The 24,616-nt window shown below is 35.4% G+C and overlaps 1 protein-coding gene across 2 annotated transcripts; it reads left to right on the top strand.

Annotated features, from left to right (window-relative positions):
* Nucleotides 1–16,021: 16,021 nt before the first annotated feature.
* On the top strand, nucleotides 16,022–24,255 carry LOC103838027 (fimbrin-4). Of its 2 annotated transcripts, none has more exons than XM_009114440.2 (14): nucleotides 16,022–18,035; nucleotides 18,122–18,292; nucleotides 18,437–18,663; nucleotides 18,763–18,934; nucleotides 19,010–19,048; nucleotides 19,159–19,197; nucleotides 19,271–19,387; nucleotides 19,483–19,694; nucleotides 19,774–19,935; nucleotides 20,012–20,211; nucleotides 20,299–20,456; nucleotides 20,539–20,635; nucleotides 20,716–20,807; nucleotides 20,896–24,255. In XM_009114440.2, the coding sequence occupies exons 1-14, from the start codon at nucleotides 17,949–17,951 to the stop codon at nucleotides 21,076–21,078; spliced, it is 1,956 nt and encodes a 651-aa protein (XP_009112688.1). In that variant the 5' UTR covers nucleotides 16,022–17,948; the 3' UTR covers nucleotides 21,079–24,255. The 2 variants fall into 2 exon arrangements, with proteins under 2 accessions (XP_009112688.1, XP_009112687.1); XM_009114439.2 differs by having other exon boundaries at nucleotides 19,129–19,197.
* The last annotated feature ends 361 nt before the right edge of the window (nucleotides 24,256–24,616 follow it).

Here is a 24,616-nt window from a genome sequence, read left to right as displayed (position 1 = left end):
ATTTTATTAAATATAAAATTTAAATAAAAGTAACTTAATTAATATTAAACTTCAAACAAAATAGCATATTATTTCATAAAATGATTTTCGTAATGCATATATGATCTATTAGTGAATTTTGAAGTAAAAATGGCTCTCCTCATTTTTACTTTGTAGATTACGAGTTAAAAGTTGTTGAAATCGGGTAATATTGATACTTTAAAATAAATTAGATCAGAACAAGAAAGTAAAAGAAAAACATAAAATATTGCTAAAAACTAATTTTTTCGATGATATTAATACTCGTGAATATATTCGATATGAACAAGAAAGAATTGTACAAAAAAGACATCAAAAACAACAACAACAATAACAATCATCTTCAGTTACACAAAAACAATTGGACAATATTTGAAAATTTGAAGGTTCTGAATCAAACTTACCTGACTATTAATATTGTTGTAATATCTAAATTTGTGTAATAGTTATGTCTTCATGTAATTTTAAAAATATTTTTGTTAAGTTTTTTTTGTATATTAATGTTGTCTAAATCTAGCTTAAAATATTTTAAATATTATTTTAAAGTTTTATTTAATTTTATGTGTAAAATTTAAAATCTGTAAAAAAAAATTTAAAATATTTACGAAATATTTTTTTTTAAAGGATTAAAACAATAAACAAGAAAATATTTATGAATCATAAAGGTGATGTGTGATTATAGGGACCCGAATGCAAATAAATATATGAAACTTCAAATTTGAAGTTTTGAGTTGTGAAACTTCAAATATAGAGTTTCACTCCTCAAAAAACTTCATATTTGAAATTATAGAATGTCTTTTGGAGATACTCTAAAATGTTACTACTATAAAAAAAATGTGAAGTTTTTTTTTTTTTGAAAAGAAGAGTTCATCTCTAGCCGTCCAAATATTCTTAGGAATCTCCAGGGTCAGAGTGGTTCTGAAGCTCATAAATTTTTTGCTTTCCGAAAAAATTATGATTCACTTTTCATTGGCATCGCTTTGGGAGTAGATAAGTACATCGAGAATTGGAGCACGTTCCTAAGAGCATCTCCAAAAAGACACTCTATTTTGAAGTTTGCAAAACTTCAAAATAGAGTATGAATGGGTATGAATGGTGACCAAGGAATGACGAGGAACAAATGCATTTCCTAACATTCCTTAAAAATATCACCATTCATAAGGAATAATTTTTCCTTCTCGTTCCCTACCATTCCTTTTTTTTTGTAGAGAAATAAAGAATAAATTAATTCCTTGTTAAATATGGGATGAAACAACCATTCCTTTTCATTCCAGCAATTCTATTCCTCTACTTTCCTTTCCTATTCGTTTCTCTTGTTTCCAGAATGGTCACCAGTCGGACCCATGCATATTTGAAGTTTAAAGATGATCATCTCCAAAAGCAAAAAGCAAAACTTCAAACTTAACTTCAAAAGTATTTATATTATATACCATAGTCCTTACGTTTATCATAATTAATTTAAATTCATAGAACTTTATAAATAAATAGCACATACATAAAAATATTATAACAATATTATTTAATAAAATGTTATACTAAAATATAAAATCTTACATAGAAATACATAATTTAAGTATTAAATTGCATGTAAAATATTATATTATTCTGTAAAATCATTTTTGTAATACTGTTGTTGAGTTAGTACATTTTTTAAGTTTGTTAAGTTTCTTTTGTAATATTGTTGTTGTCTAAAACTAGTTTTTAAGAAAATTAAATCATATTTTAAAGTTATTATCTAATTTTAATGTGTAAAACTTAAGTTATAAAAGAAAATTGGAAATATATATGAGTTATAAGACTTTAAGGATTAAAAAAATAAAATGACAAAATATTTAAGAGTCATAAATGTACTATATAATTGTAAGGACCAAAATACAAATAAAAATATGAAACTTCAAATTTGAAGTTTTGAGTAGTGATACTCTATATTTGAAGTTTCACTATTCAAAACTTCAAATTTAAAGTTTTAACGTTTATTTTTAGAGAACCAAAAACTTTATATTTGAAGTTAAAGAGTGTTTTTTTGTAGATGTTCTAAACACTACTTGCAAGAGGAAAAAAACGGAGGACGTAAGGGATGCTTTTGGAGGCTCCACATCTTTTAAATTTTTTGAAAGAAGCAATTCATCTGCATGACAATTGTTCTCTCACAAGTAATGCTCCTTTGGATGCTCTCCACATGAGCTGCTTTAGCTTTAATGAGGTGTGAAGTTTCCAATTGTTGCTAAACCAATTGAAGGGCATGCCTGATGTAATAGCCATGCTCGCTTTGCCGAGTTGAAACCAATATTTATAGATCGAGTAATAGCCCTGATTTATCAAGTAATCAGACAAAAAGTATTTTGTGTTTTGGAGCTTTGGTAGAGTTGACGAATAAGTACCTCATAGTGGGTTACGTGTTATTGGATCACTGGTATGTCTAGTCACTTGTTCAAGGTCCAAAATGTGACTAACTCTGAGTGAGATATTTTAAATTGGGGAAAATTTGCATTCTAACTTAAAATGTGACCAACATTATTAGAATTCAACGATTAACATTTTAATCAACGAAATTAGTTTCGATAACATATTAAAAAACTAACTTAAAATTATGATTGGTATTGTTTATTATGCTGATAAAATAATGACGTGGACAGTTAACATTTTACTCTTTAAAATATATATTTTTATTATTTTAATCAACATAAATAATTTAACTAAATGAAAATACTATAAACCAAAATTCAGATTATAATTTTATTAAAAGATCAAAATTTTTAATTTTTAGTTTTCATTTTATTTATAAAAATAGAAAAACAAAAAATATTATAAAATTTTTAAAAAGTTTTTTTTAATAATTTTTCATATGTTAATTTTCTTTAAGTTTTAATTTTTAAATTTCTTAAAATTTATATATGCTTCCATTTTTTAAAGTTTTTTTTTTAAAATGCAATAAAAATTCAGACATCGAGGGTGAACCAACTCATTAAGATGGTTTCTGACATATCATCATCATTCAACAAAAAAAAAATTGTATTGTCACTGATATGTTACAAGTGATGGTACATGTTTCTGGCATATGGCTATTTGAAGTATATTAAAAATTTATAAAATTTCTATTTTTTGAAATTTTGAATTTTTTAAAAGTTTTGAATTTTTAAAATAGTAATTTTATCTTTTTAAGAAATTTATTTTTGTATTTTTACAATTTTTTATATGTTTTTATTCATTTTAATCGTTTTTTGTTGATTAAAATAATATTTTTTAAAAGGTAATCACCATGTCATTTTTTACCAGATAATGAATAACACCGGTAAAAAAAATTTAATTGGCAAACAAATTAGTTAATTTCACTTTATGATATGTTACTGTAACCACTTTTATTGTTTTAATTGTTAGCTTGTGAACTCCAAAGTTTAAAATGCAAACTTTTTTCTAATTTGAGGATTTAAAATGTGATTTTCCCCATACAAATATAATATTATTATTAACAAGGTCCTATACTATTAGATACACTTTATTTAGGAATATATATGTTTCACATAAAGAGTAGCATTTCATAATAATTAAAGTTGACAATCTCTCTAGTTTATTTATGAAGACAAACGAGATTGTGAATATATGGAGTATTCATAGGTATGAAAATGAGTATGATCACATCTCACGGTCAAGGGACGGTGTCTCCACTAGAGATGTCAATTGGGCTGCCCAAGCCCAAATGGGTTGTCCAAATGGACACAACAGTCCAAATGGACATTATTTTTTTAAGCCCAAATTGTACCAGACCAAATTGTCCAGACCAAATTGGCCCAAGTCCAAATGGGCATTCCACAAAGCCCAAATACAATTTCTGCTTTAATATGCTAAATCCATAAAAAACATTTTTTTTTGTGAAACATCCATAAAAAACATAAATTTCAAGTTTTACACATTAAGTTTCATAAGTTTTACATATCCAAAGCATAGAAAATTCATATATTAGTTCATACATAGAGCGACAGAGAGAAGAGACATACGAGAGAGGCAAATCGGATCGAGAGTCGCGACTCGCGAGAAAGAGAGAGAGATGATCGAGACGCCGAGAGAGAGAGAGAGGCGGATCGAGACGCCGAGAGAGAGAGAGAGAGTCGAGGATTAAGACGCTGAGGGGAGAGAGAACGGAGAGTCGCCGTGAGTCGACTTCATCGAGAGAGAACGGGAAGAGATGAGAGTCGCAGAGACGAGAGCCGAAAAAGAGTGATTTCCATTGGAAACCCATTGGACCGCCCATGTCCATTTGGTTTAAGCCCATTGGATTTGGAGTTTATTGGGTTTCGACCAACTGGACAGCTTTATTTATTGGTCTAATTTGGTTAGTCCAAATGGGCTTGGACATCGGTAACCAATGGACAGTGTGTCCAATTGACATCTCTAGTCTCCACCTGCATAGCTACGGGCGCCTCCCGAAGCAGATCCATAGGCGGTGGCACCACCAGGTCGGTGAATAATAGTTCCAATGTAAACAGAAAGCGCAGCCCCAATGCCGTTTGTAGTTTCATGAATAGAGATGACGGATTTGGTTTCTTGGGACACTGCTTCAAACTGCCTGGCGCAAACATTGGCACACACAACTCCAATGAAGAGAAGCACAACAAACTTTGTGGCATTCATCTTTTCAATTTCTTTTATTAAATTATGTTCTATTTAAGATGTTTTGTGTTTGTGGTAAGCTGTGGTGTTTTCTGTTGCCTCTATACACACCCTATATATACATGTATTTATTGGGATACGTACGTGCGCATTTCTTACAAGAAACATGCATACTTAAATGCATTAGTTAAATTACAAGTTTACAACTAATAGTCTTACCAAGATGTCAAATTACCCGAAGTCAACCTCGTGACTTATAAACTTTTAGCATTATCATATTTTGAACTTAATCTTCTAATATATTTTATCTTCGTTATGCATCACTTATATTTTGGGGGTGATTGGTTGGGTTGTAATTGTAGAAAATTTACTTTAATATTTTGTCTGTAGGATTTTTGATTTAGCTTTAAATGATGTAGCTTTAAAATTTCTTACAGCTAAAAAAATGGGGCTTTAGAAAATAAGATGTTTACAGCCATTTTTTGTGTGTTTTTACTGTAGTTTTAATTTTTTGGTTGTAGCTTTAAAAACCAAGATAAAGCATGATTGGTAGTATTTAAGGTTGTAGATGAAAATTAAAGCTAAAGTCACTTTCTACAGCCCAACCAATCACCCCCTTTATCTTATATTTATTTTATCTATAATATAAATTAATTGGCCATATTATACATGTAGACAGATTCATATCACTTAGATATTATGTTAGATGATCCGCTCTCGTTGTTTAAGTGAATTTTTAGTAGTATGGATCAAACAAAAATTATAATGCAATTGAGGATGTAAGCAATCTAGGTTGCATAGAATCAGAAATGGATACGTTGAAACAAAAAGTTTCAAAACGTGGAAACATAATTTTAAAAAATAATTAGAAATATAAACATTTTACAATATCTATTAATGTATATATATATATATACACACGATTGAACTACTTATGACTTCAATTTTTTTCCTCTATTTAATTTATCTATTAGAATAAACTAAATAATGAAAGACTATTAATTATATTTGTAGATTTATAACCTTTTATCAAAAAAAAAGCATATTATCATGTGATAAAACTTATCAAAATAACAAATATATCAATACATTTACTAATTATGTATATATTATGTTTTCAAATAAAAAATAAAAGTTTTTTTGTGTTGTCAAAACAGAATCACAAGTTTCTAAAATCAAAACATAAGTTTCAATGGCGCATTCAAAATATTTCTTTTAACAAAAGTGTTTCCAATGCGTTCCTATGTGTTTTTAAGAGAATTTGATTATAAGACGAAAAAGAGTCATCAACCGAGTTTCCATGCAATCTAGGAAGCAATCGACCCAGACTAATGGACCTCTCCTATCAACAGCCTTTGATGGTCTATACTAATATGTGAAGTAAAAATAATTTTTAGAGAAAAAAGATATAAAAATTTGACATAATTTTTCTTTTAATTTGCTATTCTTCCATCAGCTCCCCTCATATATGTTTTAGACTATGAAATAGGAGATGGAAGATAAGTTTTTGACCTAATGACGTGAATGGATTAATGATTCTTGAGCGAGCTTTGTTAGTCTTAGATATGTTAGGAAATTCAGAGGTCGACGTGTACTTGTTGCATTTAAAAAGAGGGTGCATATATCTGAAAATCATTGAACTACGCAACAAGAACATGCGTTATCCAACCGCTGAGCTTATCATTTATCATTTAGATGAAGGCATGAAATGAAACAAGGTCGTATATTCTATTTTGTCATGCATCGGTAACCAAGAAAACACATGCGTATGTATTTTACTAGCGGAGAAATTAGTTAGGTCGGATGTATTGCATTGATTTCATATATATACAATAGACATTACACATAGAGAGTAACATTATATCATAACTGATAGATGTGACAATCTCCGGTTTTATTTATGAATACAGAAGAGATTGCTGATTTTGCGGAGAATTATTAATTGTTCAAGGGTTACTGTTGCTAGTGCTGCCACCCGCATTGGTGTAGGCATATCCGGTACTTGTTCCATTGCTTTTAGCACCGTCGGGACCCGCTTCAGCACCGGCACCAGCTTGACGGTCAGCGATACTGGTAGAATAAGCGCTTGGGTTGGGACCATCAACAATGACAGTTCCAGAAGTCTCTACAACGGTACGTCCAGTTGCACGAGAACCAGGACCGCCAGGACCCGATCCAGCATTATCATTGGCAGTTTTCACTTTTCTGGCACTACTTTTAACAATAAGGATAAGCTCAGTTCCAAGGCCGTTGGTAGCGGCAGTTTTGGGAATAGAGATGCCTAATTTGGTGTCTTTGGACAACATACCTACACCATTCTCAACTCCTTCTTCTTTTGTTGCAGAGACTGCTTCACCTAATCCAGATATGGGTTCTGGTAATGGCACTGGCGGAACCACTGGTATCGGAAGCGTTGATGGCATCGGCGGAAACATAAAGGATTTTTGATCCATAAGTTCATTGGACACTTTGTCGAGCTTCCTTGCGCCTACATCAGTACAAAGAACTCCAATGAACAAGATCATCACAAGAAACTTAGTTGCTCTATTCATTTTTCTTTGATTTGTAGTTTTTTTTTGTTCTTTGAAAAGAGTTCGTGTTCCCAACATCATGGCCTATAAATAGTCACACGCCTAATTAAACACATATTACTTAAATTTTTAAACGTCAGTGTGTGTATATTGTTAGTTGTTAATTGTTACTGTATATAATTAAATGCGAAATAGATTTCGTATAAATTAGGTATCTGAGCTACTTGAAAGTATTTAACCTGACGTGTTGGTAAATTAAGCTTAACATCTTATATAATAATATTTGGTGTTTGTCTTACGTAATGTTCTCAAATTGGATAAATCAGTCGGTCAGGCCACTGAAACAAGATATTACGGCAATTATAAATGAAGAAAAAACTGATATGTCGGCAATTATTTTGCTTCTAATTTCTGTTTAGTTTTCGCTTGAAAATATTTAAATTTGTATCCTTTAAAAATTGATACTCTTAATTTATGATTTGATACTTCTTATTTTTTAACATTTTTCAGCTAATATACGATATCTTATATCTCTTATTTAAAAGACGGTTTTTAGTTTTTTTTTAGTTAAAAACTAAAAATGTCTCTTGATTGAAGGATAAGAATTCAAGTTAAGTTTGGGGTTAATTATGATCTACTGGGCCATATGAAAAAATTCGAAATCAATGGAAGACGTGCATGAGTAACTTAAGGCAAATTAATTGTAGATATGGCCCATGAAAGAATGGGTTTTTGCATGGGATGAAAACTTACAAAATCTTATTGGCGGAAATTTTCTTAGACGTATGTTTTTGTAAAATTACATTTTGTCAGTAACGTTTTTTAGTGATGATGATGTTATGATCGTGGTGGGGGTAAGAACAATAATTAAAATAATATGATAATGATGACAAGCTGGTGGTGGTGTTACGATAATATGATCATATGGTGATACTACGATGAAAAAATCATGTTAATGACATGGTTATAATGTTATAATGGTGATGAATACATTGAATGATGATATTGTGATGGCGATGTTTTGTTAATGTTTTCTTCTTTGTAGTAATACGTTTGATGATGTTATACTATTATAATGCTATGAAGGTGATGTCTGAATTTTATAGTTTATGAAAATAAACAAAAGAAAGAAACAAGTGGTGGTAGCCTAATAGTATTTTTTTTTGGATTCGACGTGTATCCACATCAATTATGGGTTCGATTCAATCCTAGAAATTAAACTATTACCACTTAGCTAGTATGAACTTGGGTTTCGGCCCAAATAGTTTACATGGTGGATCGTAACAGATGAGCGGTTCACTTTTTGACATTAGTGGAAAGATATTCCAAACTCGTGTCATGAAATGTGGTAGCCAGTACACTATGCATCACTAAGTATTTTCCTTCCGAGACCGACCAGATCAACCGATAGAGTTTATCAAAAAACAAAAGAAAAATTTGTTAAGACTATATATAGTTCAGAATTTTCATTTGAAGAATCGCATTTTATAGTTTAAAGTTCATTTTATCAGTGATGATAAATTTGATACTAATCTATTTTTTTGCGCATAATGCCAGAACAACACTCTTAGTAAAATAGTATATTGCCATAATTTAAACTTTACTTTTACTAGTTTGAGTTTCTGATACGTGCATGGATGGCTCGACCATCGAGCAGAACGACCTGCTGATATTCCGGACGATTCGAGAAAGCGTGCAATGGAGTTTGAAGCTGAACTAAAGGATCAGGAGCTCAAATGGGTAAAGGGAGATGACATTACTCGACCAAGATAAAATGTGGAGCATTTAAGTCGAACTAGAATGTCCATGTCTCCCTGATTTAAACTAGTGTGAAAGTTGGACGAGCTATACACTTGGGATGACCTCATCAGGTTGGACGAGGACTAGCTGAACACTTAGGATGAGTGCATCAGGTTGGGCTAGGACGAGTTGGATGGACTGACACTTACCTGGACGAGATGAGCAAACTGGTTTGACATCCCGTAAAAGTAGAAATGGCTAACTTTCATTCTGATGGACCAACAAACAATCCAGACAGGCCAAAGAAGCATATTCTTAAACTCCACAAAGTTCAAAGTCATGCATCTAGACAAGGGGCTTGGCCAGTGAAAGAGTCATTCAACAAACACATTTATTTTAGTCAAAAAGTCTTTGTCTTCATTTCTATTTCCTAGGTTTCTTATTCTCAGCAATTCTTCTTGTTTACCACAATATGTAACTCTATAAAAGGAGGCATGACCAGAACGAATAAATCAACCATCTTTTTTATCAATTTTCTTTTCAATGTATTCAATGATTTTATCTCTTTTGTGCTTCTTGAACAATCGATTGCTGGTGCGTCACATCCTGCAGTCAAACTCAATCAAACTTGGTGTGTCGTATCCAAAGACGATTGTTATACCTTATAGCACTTGGCACCGGAGGAACCAAGCCGTGCGTCTCATCTTTTGGCGCGCTGATCAGTTTGATGATACTGACCCTATCGAACGAGTCAACAAAGCTTCCTTCTTCAACTGGTTTTACTTCTCTATCAACATTGGTTCATTCGTCTCCTCCACTGTGCTTGTGTGGGTTCAAGAGAATTCAGGGTGGGGGCTTGGTTTCATGATTCATACCGTCTTCATGGGACTCTCTATCGTGAGTGTTGAGTCTTAGCAAAGAAGATCATGAAGAAGATAGAAGAAGAAGAAGACGTGAAGAAGAAGTATCAATGTATCTTGGACAAGACCACGTGAGTTTCTCTTTGCAGGACCACAAAGACTAGCCGTTTGCCGCAGCTCATAAAAGCAAAAGCAAACTGCTGTTTGTCGGGTACTGAACAAGAAGATAAGAGAGAGTAGACAGCCTGGTTCCGTACATGGAGCGTGCTTGTGATGGGATCAAAACGGCATCAGAGAAGCAACTAGGTTATCAAGTCTTTTCATATAAATAGGTACATTGCATAGAGATAAAGTAAGACAAGAAGTTAGAACAAAATACACAGCATAAACTTGTATCTTTGTTCTTGGGAAGTGGGTAGAGAGTGATTCCGAGAGAAGCTTTGTAAGGGGCTTGTGGGGTGTCTGATACTCTCTTGTAACCTTTGATCTAGTGGATTCCGGGAGACAGTTCCCGGCCCAGACTAACACCCTATTTAACGGGTGTAACTGGGTTAACAATCTCTTGTCTTGTTCTTGCTCTAAAGTGTTCTGTTCTTTGCTTTCCCTTCTAAGTGTTGAGTGTTCATCAGCGTGTTCAGTGAGTTCTTGAGTGTGTGAGCATACTATCACAAAAGGAGACGTCTTTGAGTGGGTTGTTGCTTCACATATTGGTATCAGAGCACAGGTTGGAGTTACTTGTGGAGGTTCCTGAAGATCTAACGGTCAGAACGGAACCATGTCGTCGTCGTCGTCAAGAATAGAGCTTGAGAAGTTTGATGGTCATGGGGACTACACACTGTGGAAAGACAAACTGTTGGCTCAGATTGATCTTCAGGGTTTGAGCAAAGCGTTGGAAGAATCTGGTAAACCAACAGAGAAAGTCACAGATCTGGGTGAAACAAGTGAAGAAAAGAAAGAAGCTTTAGAAAAGGCGGAAGCTTTAGCTGAGAAAGTGAAGAAAGCTAGAAGCACTATCATCTTGAGCGTTACTGATAGAGTTCTGAGGAAGATAAGGAAGGAAGAAACAGCAGCTGGGATGATTAGAGCACTGGACCAGCTCTATCTTGCTAAAGCGCTTCGAAACCGGTTCTACCTGAAGCAGAAGCTCTATGGGTACAAGATGTCTGAAAGCTTGTCTATTGAACACAACATTGATGAGTACCTACATCTCATAACGGATCTAGAGAACATTGGTGTTATGGTTTCTGATGAAGACCAAGCTATCTTGTTGCTTATGTCTCTACCTAAACAGTTTGATCAACTACGTGACACGCTAAGATATGGCTCAGGAAGAACAACACTGACGCTTGATGAAGTTGTTGCAGCCATTTACGCTAAGGAACTTGAGACAGGTTCAAATTCACGTGGGTCTAAAGGGTAAGCAGAAAGTCTGTATGTCAGGGACAGAGGTGATCAACGAGGAAGGTCAGAGGGGAAAGACAGATCTTCTAGACAGTCAAAGTCAAGATCAAAGTCTAAGAACAAGAAGGTGTGCTGGACTTGCGGAGAAGAAGGACACTTCAGGAATACTTGTTCAAACAAGAACAAATTTCAGACCAAGTCCAAGCAACAAGGAAGTAGCAGCAGAGGAGAAGCTGCCATGGTTAAAGATAACAAGAATGATGCTGCAGGCTTATATGTGTCAGAAGCACTGTTGTTAATAGACATAAATCTGGAACACGAGTGGGTAATGGATACTGGATGCAGCTATCATATGACTCATAAGAAAGAGTGGTTCGAGACTCTAAGAGAAGATGTTGGAGGATCAGTACGTATGGGAAACAAGACTACGTCTAAGGTGAAAGGAGTTGGTAATGTCAGAATCAAAAATGAAGATGGCTCAACCTTTCTACTAACATGTGTAAGGTATATCCCTGAGATGGATAGAAATCTTCTATCTATGGGAACACTAGAAGAACTTGGATGCAGTTTTGAATCAAAGAACGGGATTCTCAGTGTCAAAGATGGAACCAAGACTCTTATGAGTGGAAAGAGGTGTGAGAAACTCTACATACTGCAGGGAAAGCCAGAGGTTGGTCAGATGTATGCAACAGAGAGAAAGAGCGATGATACTGTCTTATGGCACAGAAGGCTGGGTCACATGAGTCAGAAGAACCTTGATCTGCTGGTTAGAAAAGGTCTTCTAGACAGAAAGAAGGTCTCTGTAATGGAGATGTGTGAAGACTGTGTGTATGGTAAGGCAAAGAGAGTCAGTTTCTCAGTAGCTACACATGACACTAAAGATCGGTTAGACTACATTCATTCAGACTTATGGGGTGCTCCAAGTGTGCCATTGTCTCTAGGAAAATGCCAATACTTCATCTCGTTTATTGATGACTACACTAGGAAGACGTGGATGTACTTCTTGAAGCACAAAGATGAAGCTTATGGTAAGTTTGTGGAATGGAGTATCATGATTGAGAACCAGACAGAGAGAAAGGTGAAGATATTGAGAACTGACAACGGGCTTGAGTTCTGCAACACGAGGTTCAATGATTTCTGTCTAGAAGACCTTTTCTAACCAGCAGATCAAGGTTCTTCTGACTCATGTGACCCAGCCTTCTGTGCCATAAGACAGTATCATCGCTCTTTCTCTCTGTTGCATACATCTGACCAACCTCTGGCTTTCACTCGTTTATTGATGACTACACTAGGAAGACGTGGGTGTACTTCTTGAAGCACAAAGATGAAGCTTATGGTAAGTTTGTGGAATGGAGTATCATGATTGAGAACCAGACAGAGAGAAAGGTGAAGATATTGAGAACTGACAACGGGCTTGAGTTCTGCAACACGAGGTTCAATGATTTCTGTAAAGAAAAAGGGATCGTGAGGCATAGAACGTGTGCATACACCCCTCAGCAAAATGGCATTGCTGAGAGGATGAACCGTACTATCATGGAGAAGGTAAGAAGTATGTTGAGTGACTCTGGTCTACCTCAGACGTTTTGGGCTGAAGCAACTCAAACAGCTGTAACACTGATAAACAAAACACCATCTTCTGCAATTAACTTTGAGATTCCAGACAAGAAATGGTCAGGAAAGTCTCCGGGTTACAGTTACTTGAGAAGATTTGGGTGTGTTTGTTTTGCACATTCAGACGATGGAAAGCTTACTCCACGAGCCAAGAAGGGAGTAATGCTTGGGTATCCACCAGGAGTTAAAGGTTACAAGGTTTGGTTGCTAGAAGAGAAGAAGTGTATGATCAGTAGAAATGTGATGTTCCAAGAGAATGCTGTGTACAAGGATGTGATTCAACGGGGAAAACAGATTCAGGGCAGTGAATATGAGACTTCAGAGATAATTTTCAACATTGATCCAGAAGGAACTGGAGATTCAGGTTCAGGTGGAGATCTCTCGGAAGAGATAGGATCCCTTGGAGATTCTACACCTGATGGGAATGCTCAGAATGAAGATACAGAAGCTGCAGAGGAAGGACATGATCATCTTGAGCAATCAGATGAACAAGTCCAAAACGAGAATCAAGAAGCTGTTGAGTCACCAGTGAGTTATCATCTCGTCAGAGACAGAGCTAGAAGAGAAGTAAGGGCTCCAAGAAGATTTGATGTGGAGGGGTACTTCAGTGAGGATACTGATGATGAAGATGATCACTTTGACGCAGAAGCACTTATTACCACTGTTGACGGAGATATAAAAGAACCTGGAAGTTATCAAGAAGCGAGGCTCAGTGATGATTGGGAGTTCTGGAAAGATGGAATGGGTGAGGAGATGGAATCACATAAAAAGAATCATACATGGACTGTTGTCGAGAGACCAAAAGGACAACGTGTTATTGGTTGCCGTTGGATTTTCAAACATAAATCTGGAATTCCAGGGGTTGAATCACCAAGGTTTAAGGGAAGGCTTGTTGCCAAAGGGTATGCTCAGAGAGAAGGAGTTGATTATACTGAGATATTCTCCCCTGTAGTGAGACATGTATCTATAAGGATACTACTGTCTATTGTTGTTGAAGAGAACTTGGAGCTTGAACAGTTGGATGTCAAGACAGCCTTCTTACACGGAGAGTTAGATAAAAAGATCTACATGGAAGCTCCTGAGGGTTGTGAAGATCAGTTCAAGCCTAATCAAGTGTGTCTCTTGAACAAGGCTCTATATGGTCTTAAGCAAGCACCAAGGATGTGGAACGAGAAGTTTGATGGATATATGTCTGAGATTGGGTTTACACAGAGTCTCAGAGATAGTTGTGTTTACATCAAAGCACACGAGAACGGATCAAAGGCGTATCTACTCATCTATGTAGATGACATGTTGGTTGCAGCTAAAGAGAAGAGCGTTATTGCAGAACTGAAACAGAAGCTGAGTGATAAATTTGATATGAAAGACCTTGGACCAGCCAAGAAGATTCTTGGTATGGAAATCAGAAGAGATCGTGTTGCAGGGAAGCTGTGGATGGGTCAGGAAAGCTATCTCAAAAAGGTGTTAGAGCTGTATAAAATGGAAAACTCGAACAAAGTGTCAACACCTTTAGGTGCACACTTGAAGTTGCGTGCAGCTACACCAGAGCAGTTAAGAGATGAAGAAGAGTACATGAAGTCAGTGCCTTATGCCAATGCAGTCGGAAGCATTATGTACTCTATGATTGGCACACGACCTGATCTAGCTTATCCAGTTGGGATGATCTGCAGGTTCATGGGGAATCCCATCAAAGAACACTGGTTGGGAGTCAAGTGGGTGTTGAGATACATTCGTGGTACCATGGAAACGAAGCTCTGCTACAAAAAGGGTTCAGAATTTGTTCTCAGAGGCTACTGTGATTCAGATTATGCAGCTGATATTGATGGAAGAAGATCAATCAGTGGTGTTGTGTTCACGCTTGGAGGAAATACTATCAGCTGGAAATCATCTCTACAAGATGTTGTGGCTTTATCTACCACTGAAGCTGAGTATATGGCGTTGAATGAGGCTGTTAAGGAAGCGTTGTGGCTCAAAGGCATCCTGAAGGAGTTTGGTTATGAACAGAGAGCTGTTGAGGTGTTCTGTGATTCTCAAAGCGCCATTGCGTTATCAAAGAACAATGTTCATCATGAACGAACCAAACATATAGACACCAAGTTTCACAAGATCAGACAAGTCATTGCTCATGGTCATGTGAACGTTCTGAAGATTTCTACGCTGCACAATCCAGCAGATATCTTCACAAAGATCTTGCCAGTCAGTAAGTTCCAGTCAGCATTGGACTTACTGAGGGTCAAGTCTGAGTAATCAACTCAGACGCCGGGAAGGGAATCCTGTTAACTGGATCGGATTACTATCAATATCTCTATAGTTCTGTGACGTCTGTGACTATCTTTGATCTGTCTTTGCTAGGTGGAGAATTGTTGAGTCTTAGCAAAGAAGATCATGATGAAGATAGAAGAAGAAGAAGACGTGAAGAAGAAGTATCAATGTATCTTGGACAAGACCACGTGAGTTTCTCTTTGCAGGACCACAAAGACTAGCCGTTTGCCGCAGCTCATAAAAGCAAAAGCAAACTGCTGTTTGTCGGGTACTGAACAAGAAGATAAGAGAGAGTAGACAGCCTGGTTCCGTACATGGAGCGTGCTTGTGATGGGATCAAAACGGCATCACAGAAGCAACTAGGTTATCAAGTCTTTTCATATAAATAGGTACATTGCATAGAGATAAAGTAAGACAAGAAGTTAGAACAAAATACACAGCATAAACTTGTATCTTTGTTCTTGGGAAGTGGGTAGAGAGTGATTCCGAGAGAAGCTTTGTAAGGGGCTTGTGGGGTGTCTGATACTCTCTTGTAACCTTTGATCTAGTGGATTCCGGGAGACAGTTCCCGGCCCAGACTAACACCCTATTTAACGGGTGTAACTGGGTTAACAATCTCTTGTCTTGTTCTTGCTCTAAAGTGTTCTGTTCTTTGCTTTCCCTTCTAAGTGTTGAGTGTTCATCAGCTTGTTCAGTGAGTTCTTGAGTGTGTGAGCATACTATCACAAAAGGAGACGTCTTTGAGTGGGTTGTTGCTTCACAGTGAGTTTCTTCTTTGGAGCTCAGCTTTATAGGTTTCAGAAGCCTGGAGGCAGCCCTATTACTAGAGTTTCTTCTCAATCCCCCTGAAGATAAAAACTCTGTAATCTCTGGAAGCAGGAAGATTAAGCACACACACGGTTACTGGCACACCAAAAAGGATTCACTGATCTGCAGCTAATGGGAATTGGTCTGTTTCTATCTGTCCTGAGCATTGCAGCTGCAGCTGTCGTTGCCACAGTGCGGTTGCAGCTAGCTCGAGATGCGGTGTCAATGAACATATTCTGGCAGGGCCCTCAGTACATGTTAATGGGAATCGCAGAGGTTTTCTTCTTCATTGGTCGGCTCGAGTTTTTCTATGAGCAATCTCCAGATGCAATGAGAAGCTTGTGCAGCGCTTTAGCGCTTCTTCTACCTGAGCTTGTTGATTCTCACTCTTGTGGCGTATTTCACTACGGCTGATGGTAAAGAAGGTTGGATTCCAGACGACCTTGATAAAGGACATCTTGATTACTTCTTCTGGCTTTTAGTCGTCCTTGGGCTTGTCAACATTCCTGTGCATGTCTTCTTCTCTGTTAAGTACACGCAGAAGAAGGCTGCTGTATAAGCCTATCTTTCTTCTGTAACATGTTATGGGTATCTGGTTCATCATGTTCATATTAATGCTCTGTGTTCTGTAGTTTTATACAGTTATGGAAATTTGTGAATATGAATGTTTGGGAGTGTCAAGAGAAACGTAAGTTCAAGGGAGATATGTTCATGATTGGGAGGCCATGTAAAAAATATGAACCTTGTACATTGAACGAAATATGATTCTTAATATTTTAATTGTTCAAAATCAAATTTTATTTACACATCAATTATGAGAATTACCAATTATATCTATCTTAAGGTAGGATCATAATTTAGAAATAACATCTAGCCATGTGTTATACTACAAAAAAAATTATATTAGTAATTTAATAAAAACATAAAAATTCATTAAAAATAATTATGTAAAATAATATTATACTACTAAAAATGCCGATCACAAGGGTGATCTTGTAAGTACCGAGCATGGTGATATCTACCATTGTCAACTTGCGGGGCATGGTAATGTTCTTTAAGCTGCTTGAGACATTATCAACAGTCAATGGTTTAGTCTCCTGAGTAAGGACTTAGTCTTCTCATCTGTTTTAGAGTCTTGCAGAATTCTTGAAAACACACTCTCCTTTTGGCTCTCAGTAAGAAGGTCTGCTATTTTCTTCTCACATGCATTCTCTCCATGTGAGATGAGATGAGTCGGCAGTAGGAGCCGTGTTTAAATAGCCTTTTATACCTGATCCGGATACGAATCTTTCTTCATAATTTTCCTGGTTTATGGCTGTCCATATCGACCTCCATATTTTCCATTCAGTGACATCCACATTATGGACTAGACCAAGCTTGTCTCCAATACTGTGAAGATTACGATCCGTCCAAAAAGGAATTGCACAAGGATAGTTTTTTTATCGATAGTGGCTCCTAACGAACATATACAACCATACAAGTTGTAATGAAAAAGTTCAAAGGCTTTTTCTTTTTTTTTTTAGTTCAAAGGTTGTATTTGTCAATGATAATAGGAAGGTGTTAACAAATGTTGATAATTTTTCGAACCATCATTTTGTGGTAGCTTTTGGGGAACAAGAAGAAACTTAACAACTGGCATTTCTAAAAATCCCTTAAATATTTATGAACTTATACCCCCAAAATATATATATTAATAAAATATGCAGCTATGGAAAAAGTATCATATCATTAAATCCTATAGATATTCAAAATCTTAGAGAATTGTTTTCTTATAAAAAGCCACTAGAAATATAATCTAATAATAATTATTTCTCCTAAAAATAATCAGATATGCAAGTTTACACAATTATAAAATTACAACTTCAGTTAATAAAATACACTAAACTAAGAAAAATATACTAATCAAAAAGCATCCTCTATCTTACTCCCGCCTCTCTTTGCTTTCGTTCCAATCAGATTTCGTTTTTGAAATAGCAAAAACAGATACATAAAAATTACAAGATCTTTTACTAAATTAGATTTGAACAAGAAAATTATTAAGAAGTTAACGTCTTCTTCTCCCCTAGTATTTTGTTTGGTTTTAATTGAATTGTGCGAAAGAGAAGAGAAGATGTCTAGTTACGTTGGTGTTCTAGTCTCTGATCCATGGCTACAAAGCCAATTCACACAAGTGGAGTTACGCAACCTTAAATCCAAGGTCTCTCTTTTCACTTTACCACACATCACTTCACGCACTTTTGTAGCCTACAACATATATTGACTATTCGGATCCTTTTTTCTTAGTTTGTTTCGACAAAAACTCGTTCGGGCCGTGTAACTGTGAAAGATTTGCCCCCATTTCTAGCAAACTTGAAAGATTTCAGTGGTACTTTTGTTGAAAATGAGATCAAAACGATATTGGATGAGTCTTATCCCAATCGTCATGAGGAAGTTGAATTCGAAACCTTTCTCCTGGTTAGTTTGATAACGCTCTCTCAAAAATGCCGTTACGTGTGTTATTTTTCATGTTCATTTTTGTATTTGGTTACAGCATTTAGATCCAATATCTAAATACAATATCTAGATATTACATCCAAGTGGCTAAACTGTTTGTGACAGGCCTTTTTAGCTGTGCAATCCCGAAAAGGAGGATCAAAAGGTGCTACATCGTTTCTTAAGACAAGTACTACAACATTTCACCGCGCGATCAGTGAATCCGAAAAAGCTTCCTATATCTCCCATATAAATAATTATTTGAGAGAAGACCCTCTCTGGAACAGCTATATTCCAATCAATCCTGCTACTGATGCCTTGTTTGATATTGTTAAAGATGGTGTTATTTTGTGGTACACACATATATATATTAATATATAATAACTTCATAAATTTGAAATTAACAAACTATGGAACCTTGAGTGGTTTTGATTCTGATTCTTGTTGCACAGTAAGCTTATAAATGCAGCAGTGCCTGGCACGATAGATGAAAGAGCAATCAATATGAAGAAAGAACTTAATCCATGGGAGAGAACTGAGAACCTTTCCCTCTGTCTCAACTCTGCAAAGGCAATTGGCTGCACCGTCGTTAACATTGGAACTCAGGACATTGCTGAAGGAACAGTGAGTACTGAATCAGTAAAAGGAAGCTTCTTTCTTTTTCTATGTTTTCTAATTCTTACTATTCGTTTTTTATAGCCGCATCTCGTGCTTGGGCTGATATTTCAGATTATAAAGGTAGAGTTACTTTACATTACTTTACCATAAGATGATAGATGGTTACTGACTTTTATTTTTGATATGGTAATAATATTAAGATACAATTGTTGTCTGATCTCAATCTTAAGAAAACTCCACAACTTGTTGAGTTGGCGGAAGATAATCAGGTAAAGTCTAAAGCACTTTACTAATTTTTTGACCAAAAAAACAAAAGAACTTTACTAATTTAGTTTTTTCCAGGACGTGGAGGAGCTTGTGGGACTAGCTCCTGAAAAGATTTTGCTGAAATGGATGAATTTCCATCTTAAGAAAGCTGGTTACGAGAAACAAGTAACCAACTTCTCTTCTGATATTAAGGTACGTATTAACTTGGTCCTGCTACTGCTACTACACTTTCTTCTATCATCCATGTTTGCGATTATTCAGCTTTCAAATTTTTTTTTTTTTTTGAGGATGGAGAGGCATATGCATATTTGCTAAATGCTCTTGCCCCTGAACACAGTACACATGTGACATTAGAGACCAAAGACCCTTCAGAGAGAGCAAAGAAAGTCCTTGAACAAGCAGAGAAGCTAGACTGTAAAAGATACCTTTCTCCTGAAGATATAGTCCAAGGCTCTGCAAATCTTAATCTTGCCTTTGTGGCGCAACTGTTTCAGCACAGGTCAATACAGGAAAGCTTGATAGTTATATATCTATTCTCTACATTGCTAGTTTGGTTATAAGTATGATCTTTGTTGTAGGAATGGATTGTCTGAAGAGAGTTCGAATCCACCTGTCTCTTTTGCTGAAATGATCACAGAAGATGATGAAACTTCTCAAGAAGAAAGATGCTTTCGCCTCTGGCTTAACAGTCTTGGTGCTGCTACTTATATCGATAATGTTTTTGAGGATGTTAGAAATGGGTGAGTATAGCAGGTCTTTTTTTTTTCATTTGGTGTGATTTTCTTGAAACTAAAATCTCTTCATGACATACCTCAGATGGGTTCTTCTTGAAATTCTTGACAAAGTATCACCAGGCTCGGTCAACTGGAAACATGCTAACAAACCTCCGATTGAAATACTATTCAAAAAGGTTGAGAATTGCAACCAAGTTATCAAGATTGGTAAAGAACTGCGTCTTTCGCTTGTCAATGTAGCTGGTAATGATATTGTGCAAGGAAATAAGAAGTTCATTTTAGGTGAGATAGCCCTCATGAAGGATCATAGTGTGTTTCATACTGTGGTTTGAGTTGAGAGACTTATGACAATGTTTTTTTTGTATGAAGCTTTCTTGTGGCAGTTGATGAGATACACAATGCTCCAAACTCTGAATAGCTTGAAATCTCACTGGCAAGGTAAAGAAATCACGGAAACAGATATTCTAAACTGGGCAAACCGAAAAGTCAAGAAAATGGGTCGGACCTCTCAAGCTGTGAGCTTCAAGGTAGAGAAAAGAGGCAACCCATAGAGGCTAGACTATATACATATTACACTAAACATGATAAATTTGGATGGTTACCTTTCAGGACAAGAATCTGTCTAATGGAATATTCTTTTTGGAGCTTTTGAGCGCTGTAGAGCCAAGAGTTGTAGACTGGGGTCTTGTAACTAAAGGAAGAACAGGTAAATGTTCCCATGTCACTTTTAGTTGTTTATCAAGAGATTTATGTTAGGTTTGGTTTCTAATCGCCGTTTTTAAGCAGAAGAGGAAAAGATGTTGAACGCAACATACATCATAAGTGTTGCAAGAAAGCTCGGATGCTCAATTTTTCTGTTACCTGAAGATATAATAGAGGTACATAGCTTTTCATATTCCGAAGTTGGTTTTCTTTGCGCATTTTCAGGTTAACTAATCTGGTTGGATGTTTAAACAATGATAACAGGTATACCAGAAAATGATGCTTATATTGGCTGCTAGCATCATGAACTGGAGCCTCCAGCAACAATCCGACACTGAGTCGTGGGTCTCTGATGATTGTGACGTAAGCTCTCTGACAGAAGAAATCTCCATTTTGTCCATAGACGATGGCTCCTCAGATGCCCAAAATGATGAAGATGTAAAATAACTTTCAACTTTATTGCTATCATATCAAAAGAGTAAAGAAAAGAAAACAGAATGTAGCTCTAAATGTATATTTGATTTTGTGGAAAGACATTGTCATTTGAAGACTTTTGGTCATGAAGAGTCATATTTGTTTTTTTTTTTTACTATTAAATTCTTATAAATGAGAAATGAATTCATAGATTAAACTCTGCAGGTGAAGCAAATGGTGCATATACTGAAACGAGATAATAAAACTCTATTGTTAACATCTACATCATATGATTGATTGTTTTTGTAAAGAAAGATTTGAAAAGTTATGGGCAATATGTTCCATGAAAACAGAGAAGAGAAAAATCACATTTGGCAAAATAATATTGGCTTGGTGAGAATTCAACCAGAATAAGACACATGGCAAGCGTTGATTGAAGCTGTTCTTCAATTAGTATTTTGTATAAAACACATTCTGATTTTACATTTTGGATTTATTCAAAAATAGTCATTTTATTTTTTCATCTATCTAACAGAATATGTAGCTGGTATTGAGTTCATTCTTTTGAGAAGGTTTGTCTCCATGCACGATCTTCTGCAAATGAGCTACGGTTTGGTGTTCTAGGAACATCAAATTGATTCTTCATAAAGGAGCTTACAAAGTCCTTTATCAGTGGTATCATGACCTCTATTTCCTCATAATCTAGTGATAATCTAACTAATATTGATGGCAGAAATGAGATCTCAAACGATGTTGAAGGAAACGGTGGTGTGCAAGATGGAAGGTTTTATAACTCGTTTCAAAGAGTTGGAAAACAAACTTGATCGAAGTATTGTAGATATGTTTTAGGCTATTCAATTGTTATTGAAGAATACAATGCATGCTTCCACAAGTGGTGAAAGGAGTCGTGGAGTGTGGTTTCACCGACGAGAAAATTATTCACAGAGATGCAGGAATACCGGCCTTGCGATAATCACAAGTTTTGCAATCAAACTACACAAACCTTATGAGATTCGCAAAATGAACTTACCCTCACTGTGTAATGAGCTAATATCACATAGCAAGAATCAATCAACCTAGACTTCTAGACCTACCCACATGTGGCCTGGCTGGCTCTATCCACACCCACGGTCACCATATTCACTTATGCCTAAATCTAGCATAACTCAATCTTACCAGCACCGCTAACCATATCATTATCCATATTCCTGATTACACCTATTCTTGGTGTCACAAAGTAACATCACAGATTTCATCAACCCGAACATTCTCACTAGACATCTCATCATCTCAATCATTCTCATCACACAACTCATTATTACAATCATTCTCGTTATACAACTAGTTTATCATTTAACAACCTAACATAGTCTAGGGGCCTTCCATCACATTAACACAATTCAACAAACATAATAGATCTAAAAATTCATCTTATAAACACTAATCAACAACAATACCTAGAATACATTAGCAAAGGTCTAACACCCGAAGTATTATAACACTTGAAAAGTAGATCTGGAGAATAGATCTGAAGGAGTAGATCTCAAACACAAATCTGAAGGCGAAGAGTGAAGAACACACACAACAAACATGAACCAAGTGTGGATTGGTGTTCGCAACTGACGAATAGTGGTTGACCGGCGGTTCACGGTGGCACACAATAGAATGGCTCTGTTTCGTGAATGATTTTTTAGTCAAAATGGGTGATGGTTCTACTTCTATAGATAATTTCCAATCCCAGCCCTAACTCGTCTTTTGCCTAGAGAAAGTCTGCCAGTATACCTCCTTGGCCCGGACTCAACAATGGAGAATCTTGGACAATGGGTGCAAACCTGATCTAACAATATTGCGTGAGTTAAGAAGGACTGCATATAGTCGCTGACTAAAGCAAGCCTAGCGAAGCGTTGCAAAGATCTTGAGAGACCTTAAAACCCTAGCTGCCAGATCCATCTTTCTCTTCCTCTATGGACCTATCGGGGTTTCCCTTTAAAACAAAACAATTTTGGACTTGGTGTTTTGAGGTGTTATATTTATTACTAAGATCTAAAAACCAAGAGAAATACCACGAAAACTAGGAGCATTTAAAATTATGGTTACATGACATACTCTTAGAGTTTGTGTTTTGAGAAAAATCTAATTTATTACTCTCTCTGTGTCAAAATAAGTGGGTTTTAAAGTTTTTGCACACTGATTAAGAAATTACAAAATTTTATTCAATTTTTCTCGTTTGTATAAAAACAACAATAAGTATAGATAATTCAATTAATAAGAAATTATACTGGTAAATACACATAGTCAAAAACAAAAAAAAATTGTATTTAGTTTTTTCATGGAAACTTGAAAACATCATTTAAAATAATGAAACAAATTTTTTCTCTTAAAACACCATTTAAAATGACACGGTGGGAGTACTGGTATATAAAAGTAGGAATAAATTGATGTGATGTCCTAATGATATAGTTACACAGCTAAGTAAAATTTTATTGTTTTCCGTCAAATGCCAACTTAAATTAGTATCACATTAAATAATCATGCCAAACATATAAAATACACATAATTTTATTTAATGACATGCGTGTGCATATATACAAGTTAATACAAACTCCAACAAGAGTCTCTCTCTCTCTCTCAGAGAAGAAACATAAAACAAATTACCAAGATGATGATGATGAAGACGAAGAGAAATAAAGGAGAACTACTATGTACGCACACACGGCAACCACTATATTCATACGTCGTTACCGTTAATGAATTCGAGGAGATGCAATAGAGAGGCTACTTCGGTGTTTCGCCGGAAGAATAAAAAGTTTGCATGAGTCGTCGGCGTACATGGGAAAGCCAGGCATTTCTTTATTTATAATTTCTCTCTATTTAATCTTCAATATGTATTTTTTTTAATTAAATAGGTCGAATAATTCAGATTCTATCGTAATCAACCCAGAAATAAGATGGATCGATCTGCTTTCCCACCTTTGTTTTTTTTTTACTATTAGTTTGTGTTCTCCCTTCTTCCTGCTATTTTATTTGGTCCTATTATATTTTTGTTGTATTATATATTTTCATATAATGTTATAACTAATCCAAATATACAATTGTATATATTTTATAAAATAATATATTGATATATAGAGTATAGACTAATTGAAAAAATGAGATATTTCATTATTTGTATCTGATTCTGATATTTAGTCGTTGTTTGTTACGTTATTGGTTGGTTCAACGTCAAATCAATTAGCAAATTATAACATATATCAATATATCATCCTAGTTTATTTAAAAACTATAAAAATTAAATGTCGTCGCAGTTACGTAGTTTTCCTTGTTTCAAGCATTCACGCTACATATAAGAATAATAAATTCATAATGTTCTTTAACATTTTAGAAACACTTCATGACAAATATTCAAGTGCTGAACTTTCAAAAAAAAAAAAAAATTCAAGTGCTGAACCGTACTAAAACTTAAAGACAGCTGAGGTCTTGAAAGAGAAACGCAAAAAAGTTTTATCGGGAATCAAATAGTTTACGTTGAAAATTTCCGGCCATTATTTCTTTAAAAAGTAAAATAAGTTGT

Source organism: Brassica rapa, chromosome A09 (assembly GCF_000309985.2).
Source record: "Brassica rapa cultivar Chiifu-401-42 chromosome A09, CAAS_Brap_v3.01, whole genome shotgun sequence".
In the NCBI taxonomy this organism is placed as follows: domain Eukaryota; kingdom Viridiplantae; phylum Streptophyta; class Magnoliopsida; order Brassicales; family Brassicaceae; genus Brassica; species Brassica rapa.
The sequence above is the reverse complement of the archived record's forward strand: the minus strand, read 5'-3'. Positions and strand labels throughout refer to the sequence as shown.